The 6,460-nt window shown below is 43.1% G+C and overlaps 1 protein-coding gene across 1 annotated transcript in view; it reads left to right on the top strand.

Annotated features, from left to right (window-relative positions):
- Window positions 1-269: 269 nt before the first annotated feature.
- Window positions 270-6,460, top strand: part of LOC119730118 — a 13,851-nt gene continuing 7,660 nt past the window's right edge. Inside the window, exons 1-5 of the mRNA XM_038202898.1 lie at window positions 270-462; window positions 1,321-1,390; window positions 1,952-2,080; window positions 4,358-4,575; window positions 6,430-6,454. Coding sequence (XP_038058826.1) covers window positions 391-462; window positions 1,321-1,390; window positions 1,952-2,080; window positions 4,358-4,575; window positions 6,430-6,454 — 514 coding nt within the window. The 5' untranslated portion in view covers window positions 270-390. The remainder of the gene's footprint in view (window positions 463-1,320; window positions 1,391-1,951; window positions 2,081-4,357; window positions 4,576-6,429; window positions 6,455-6,460) is intronic.

Raw genomic sequence — 6,460 nt, 5'->3', positions numbered from 1 at the left:
ATTCCTCCCGGGGTATCTGTTCACATTTCCTTCCCTGGCAACATCCACCAATGCCAACTAAAAATGGAATCGTCACTGAAAAATAAAGCCATATTTCTGAACTTCAGTAGACCTAAATCAAGAATAATTTAGCTGAAAATAAGTTACTAAATGCTGACATGTCCTAAAACATATTTTGTTTTTGTGAAAAATGGAAGCGCTCCGCACGGGTTCTAAATTATTCATGCGTGACAATATAGATGTCGAGAATTCCGCAGTAAGCCACGCCCGTGCCTGACGATTCCATTCCTGGTATAGATAGACACGTGCGTCGTGGGGGCTGCCTCCAGACCACTGGATTTTTTTTACGAGGAACCGCACCGATCGGGAGCTAGCTACCGGGGGCTGATCATGAATTCCCCCGCAGGACTTTCCCCAACCCTGTGGCTGTGTGTGGCAGTTGTCTCGGTCTTTCTCTACCCTGTGAGTAAACGTATACCTAAGATTAAAACATGTTGATAAACGCCTAATTATTTTAACAGAAAAACGTTTGAGCAAAATAACATTGAAATACAATGTGCAGGTCTTAGTTTATTATATTCCCACAAGTTAATCTTGATTTATTTTTTTTGTACAACAGCTATATTTTTTTTGAAAGTGTTCAATTTACTCTTACTGTTTTCTCATAGTAGAGGGCCGATTTTGTTACCATTATAGGCCTATACGAACTCGCCCAATTGCCAACAAAAGTACGCGAGAAAGTCAACCGCTTCTCAAAGTGTGTGTGTGGGTGGGTGTGTGTGTGTGGTGTGGGGGGGGGGGGGGGGGGGGCATACCTTGATCAGAACTAATGCGAGCGTGAAGCCCTAACGGCGTGGGGTTTGGAACATTTTGGATAGATGCTCTGTGGTGCGATCTGAGGCAATTTCTGACCACTTTTACAGTGTGAATGTTTTGATCATCATTTACATCATTTTTGAGTTTGGAGTCATTGAATCAGCTATTCTGAGCTATAGAAACAAATGAGGCCTACACTTTTTATTCGGGGACGAACAATGTGGGGGGGGGGGGGGACAAACGATATGATAGGTCACACAAAGGGTTCGGTCATAGTTTGAAACAATCCAAAGCTAATTTTTGACTTCCCCAAATCCTGAACGGGGAGGGGAGGGGGAGGGGCATGGCGTCGATCGGTGAGGGACGGGGGGGGACACATGTCCCCTCCCCCCATTGGGGAATCCCTCCAGATAATGATGCCCCCTGATGAATTTAACTATTGTGGCGTTTTTTTTCTTTTCGTATTTTTTTTAAAGAAATCTTCAATTTTGCCTTTTCTTTTAGGCTGAAGTCGTGTGCCAGACCCACCAATGGAAGAACAGATACTCATCCTGTACAAAGCAGTGCGGTGAAGGTGGGTGGTGCTGATTAAAATTTTAGTGCGTTGATGCAGTGATTCGCCGCAACTAAAACAGCGCCGGGCGCCGCCGCCGGGCCCCAAGTTTGCTCGAACGGTGCGAACTCTATGAATGTTCCAACTGGTGTCCGGTTAGAAGACATTTCCAAAACGCGATAAAGCCATTTTGTTACCATTGAGAATCTCTCCCACTCCTGGCTGCCCACAGTCAGTTTCGACGGGTTTTTATAACTATATTGAAACACAATTTAAGAAGACAATAATAAGGGAAAATGAAGTTTAGCAACAGTGTCAAAAATTGAAGCGTGTTAAAGACACTGGCCAAACTGGAGGGAGTGTTTTCCCCTTTAGATAAGGCTGCGTCCAAACTGCGTTATTCTATGGACCCTCCCTATCTGTCAGTCAAACTAAGCACATTGACCAATTAGATCACGACTTTTGGTCAGTGACCAAAGGTGGGCGGGGCTTATGGAAGGCCGACATAGCCGTAGCCATAGCTTGCGTCCATTTTGCCGCACGACCTAATACTAATCCCAATATCCTTTCATCAACCACCAGGTATCCAGACTCTACAGAAGTATTGTTTTACCACGGAGCAGATCCCCAAGCCAGCCCTGGAGTCCTTCTGTAGTGGCATTCCCATCCGAGAGAAGGACGTCATCTCCTGCAATACGTTCCCCTGTGGCAGTGAGTAGGCATACGTGATTTGGCACTGCTCAGTGCAGAGAATGCGATATCAGGCCTGTAATAATGCTATATCAGGCTTTTATTTCAGAAACGTTTGACGCAGTGTTAGATAATTAACTTTGAGCATTCTTCTTCTGAGACTTTGGATAAACTTTTTTTCCCCTTGTGTTTACCGTGCAAAGGCCGTACCTCTTTTCCTTTATGAAATTGGCCTACTATAGTCCGAGTAGCACCCATTATCCACGGAGCCAAGTCCCTTCTATAACGTCTGATATGTCTAGACATGCAGATATGCAAGCCCACCTCAGCCAATCGGAGTCGACTCAAATGTTGACGTCATTTCATTCCTATGTCAGGACGAAATGGTTTGATTGGTAAATTGGTAAACAGCTGGGCATATATCGCGTAACATGATACAGAGGGCGTGACACAGGCTTGTTTTATCCATTGTCTATGACAGGCAACGGGCGGTGAATGACCGAAGACCCCATATAGAAAGCGCCCGCTGATTGGTCAAAATGTAGAGGTCAAGAGACGGTTGTCTTGCCTAATTAATCAGCGAATCTGCTCACCTAACTTTAATAGACCTACGATGAAAACATGTCCCAAAAGCTCCGCCGAGTAAAAAGAGGGGGGGGGGGACAATAAAAAATGAAAACTAGGGCCATCTACTACACTGTCTAAATATTAAAGTAAATTAGTGCATGACTTCAAACAACTTAAAAAGTCATCTACCGCGTACTTAGTTGCGTTATTTAAAACCTAAATAGATGCAAACAAAGTGTGCTTTACATGAACATTCGAATGACGGTCAGTTACAGAACAGAATAAAAGGAAATACAAAAAAAAAACTCAGCATCATCCGAAGTATATAGTTCAGCGATGGGGACCGCGAAATCGAATCCGCCCCTGTCGAAAATCTGTCATTAAAAATAGACAAGGGGGAAGAATTGAGGGCTCTTTAGGGGGAGAATCTTTTTCAATTTGTTTTTCAACTGCAGTGCACTGCAGTGCATCAAAAACACACGTTTGATTGAAGTTGATGTGAACTTACGAAGCCATAAGTTAAAAGCAAACACGTGCCGGTGTGTGTCGGCGCGGCTGCCCGACGGCCAGCCCCCGGATGGCGGATCGGTGCCGCAGTCTTCGACTGTGCGTCGATCGTCTCTGGTGGCGCCCTGCCAGACGCGCATGCTGCCTTTGCTTTGCATGGACGAACCTGACTTCCGTCACTGCCGGGAAAATTTGAAAGTAACTGATGCAGTGATGCTGTAAAATTACTGTAGATTTCAATGATTTTTTATGCAAGGGAGCAACTTGTGTACTTTTGTGGTGCACATTACATGTGATTTTCAACTCTTAATAAGTAATTAGGGCCTACTTCTGAAATCAGAAGGCTTCTCTCTGACGCAGAGAAGCCTTCTGATTTCAGAAGTAATTATGGCCTGGCTTTTAAGTTTTAAATGATCATGATTCTGATGCATTTCGTCATTGCAAATTTACCATTGCTAATCTAGGCCTAGGCATATGCAAGCTTCCACTTTCCAGTTCCAGCCAATTTGCTTTTTAAGGTAGCTCGATTGTTTATTCGCTTGACGGAAATTCCCATATCTGGCCATCAGTAATTTTCCCCTTAAATGACCTATCAGCCATCAATATAAAGTGATAATATGTTCTAAAAAGTCTAAATTAGCAGGGACAATTTTGAATTTTTACTGAGAAAACACTTAAAATTTTCAGACCAGTCCCATAGGGTTTTGTGCACAGGGTGACAAGTGATGGCCAGATATGGGAATCTTTCCCGCTTGACTACCATGCCGAAGGTTTCGTGATCGAATCCGCACTATTCTAAACAGGTTCAACTTTCATATAGGCCTAGGCCTAGGCCTACTTTTGTCAAATCCTACTTTTTAAAGTAGGCCTAGATTTCATTTTGTTTTTTTCGTAATCCGTGGCTTTAGAGGATTATTTGAAAAAGGGAAAGTAAAAGTCTGAGAACAGTTTGGTCGAAAGTCTGGTTCCAAGGAGCAAAGATCCTGACATTGATTGAATATTGTCAGGTCAGGGAACCAGACAGTCGACTGCCGTAACAATAAATACTGCGTTGTTTTTTTATATTTTGATAATTTGCCAACAAAACAAAAAAGTGTTCAAGCTCCCAGTTATATTTACTAGATTTTCATAGAACTTGAAGACACACACAGAACTTAGTAGTAGTAATAGTACAGTTGTATCCATATGTAAAAGAATAATCAATTGTCCTATTCATTTCTGTAGCCTGTGAACGGACCTACACCAGCCCAAGCGGAACCATCACTTCGCCCCATTACCCGGACAAGTTTTCGATACCGCGGTACTGCCGGTTGTTCATCACCCTACCCCCTGATAACCGGGTCCTGCTGGGTTTCTCTGAGTTTGTTCTGGAGGGATTGAATTTGGCTGCCTTTTCGGACTTGGAGGAGAGTACCGTTTGCCTGTGTGGTACGCTAGTGCAGGTACAATTATGAAGAAAATCTGCCTTTCTATCCTTCAGTATTGAATCTCTAGACTTAAAGAGGTTGTGGAATGCTCGAAGACAATTCCGTCATTTTTTGGGTATATGTAGCCTAAGGTGTGATGAAATAAAAACGACTATTGTTTCTGTCATGAAATGAGTACAAAGGGTACTTTTGAGAGCTATTTTTCAGGTCCTGTTTCGACCCGAAGGTGCAATTTGTGTAAAAGTTCGTCGTTGCGGGCAGCAAACAAAACACAGTAAATCGTGACGTAATAAACAGGACTCGTTTATGCTACTCTGCATCGGGAGTCCTGTTTTATTACGTCACGATTTACTGTGTTTTGTTTGCTGCCCGCAACGACGACTTTTACACAAATTGCACCTTCGGGTCGAAACAGGCATGACAGGACTTGAAAAACAGCTCTCAAAAGTACCTTTTGTACTCATTTTATGACAGAAACAATAGTCGTTTTTATTTCATCACACCTTAGGCTACATATACCCGAAAAATGACGGAAATGTCTTCGAGCATTCCACAACCTCTTTAATGTATCTAGAATAAACGTTTGTTAAACCTTACCTTCCCAACTCCATCAAAATCCATCCCCCCCCCATAGTGGTGGACTGTGGGGCCTGTCCTGCAGGCCCTTGGAGTATGATGGACTTGGGCCTGGAGGCTTAAATTTCAAAGCATGTATTGGAATAGTCCGAGTAACTTGGACCCAACTTATCGCCTTTTTAACATTCGGACATGGTCTGGCGATAGTGGGGTCCAAGCTAATGGTTATATGCCGAGCAACACAATTCTGTCATTGACCCAAAACCCAACATTGCCCAACAAAAACATCAGATTTCACCCTCAAAACGGCCTCCAAATTACTAGATACACCCACCTGAGGTACAAGTACATTTTCAGGCCCTACGCCACAACTAACGCCACTTAAAATGATAGCGCAAGTAACGCCATAAATTATTGCGCAAGTCGCGGACTAACGCACTATGAAACGTTCGTGAAATTGTCATAACTGAACATTTCACACCGCGCAACGTTGCTCAACTTGCGCAGTAAATTGTGGCGCAAATGGACTTATGCCATTGCGTCAAGTTTCGTGAAATCGGCTGCAGCATATACACCAGTTGGGTGGCGAGGATTCAGATTTTCAGAATTGGGGATCGGTGACAGTCACAATTACTTCACAGTGGGCTTTTGTGTCCAGGATTGAAATTTGAAGTAAGAAGTACGTTTCATTATCCAGGGCCCCCAGGGAGAACAGTTCATTGACAGCTGCTGGGGCTACCCTGGTAAAATAACACGAAATAAATAAATCAATAAATAACATAAATAAAATCACAATATTCTGGAGTTGAAGGTCCCTAGATAAAAATAAGTTACTGATTAGGCCAAAAAAAAAAACCTCGGTCTCTGGTCAGCGCGCGCGTCGATTTTATCTTGCGCGTCAACCTTTTTTTCTTCTTCAAATTAACACGGAAGCTACAACAGCGCCCTCTATTGCCGCACCTCCTCAAATTTTTGTACCAAGGAGCACCAAGGAATGGGAGATTGCACCAAGGCAAATGATAAAGGGCACCAAGGCAAATTATTGAGGACACCAATGTATAATGAGGACACAAAAAAGCAAAATAGTACCAACCTTGTCTGTACAATTCAAGCTTGAAAAAAAAAAAAAAACACGTCTCCGCATCTATTCCGGAACTTCGGTCTGACCAGAGACCGATTACTTTTTTTTTTGGGCCTTAACTCGGGCTTACAGGAAATTAGGAAAGTCAGGGCAACCAAAAGTGTAAAATTATTCTAACCTTTTTGGTTGGTTTTATTTCGCTGTGTATTAAGATTACCGACCAGGAGCAAAATGGACGTTCAG

Source organism: Patiria miniata, unplaced genomic scaffold (assembly GCF_015706575.1).
Source record: "Patiria miniata isolate m_02_andy unplaced genomic scaffold, ASM1570657v1 HiC_scaffold_1, whole genome shotgun sequence".
In the NCBI taxonomy this organism is placed as follows: domain Eukaryota; kingdom Metazoa; phylum Echinodermata; class Asteroidea; order Valvatida; family Asterinidae; genus Patiria; species Patiria miniata.
Note: the sequence above shows the minus strand (reverse complement) of the source record. Positions and strands in the feature narration are given on the sequence as shown.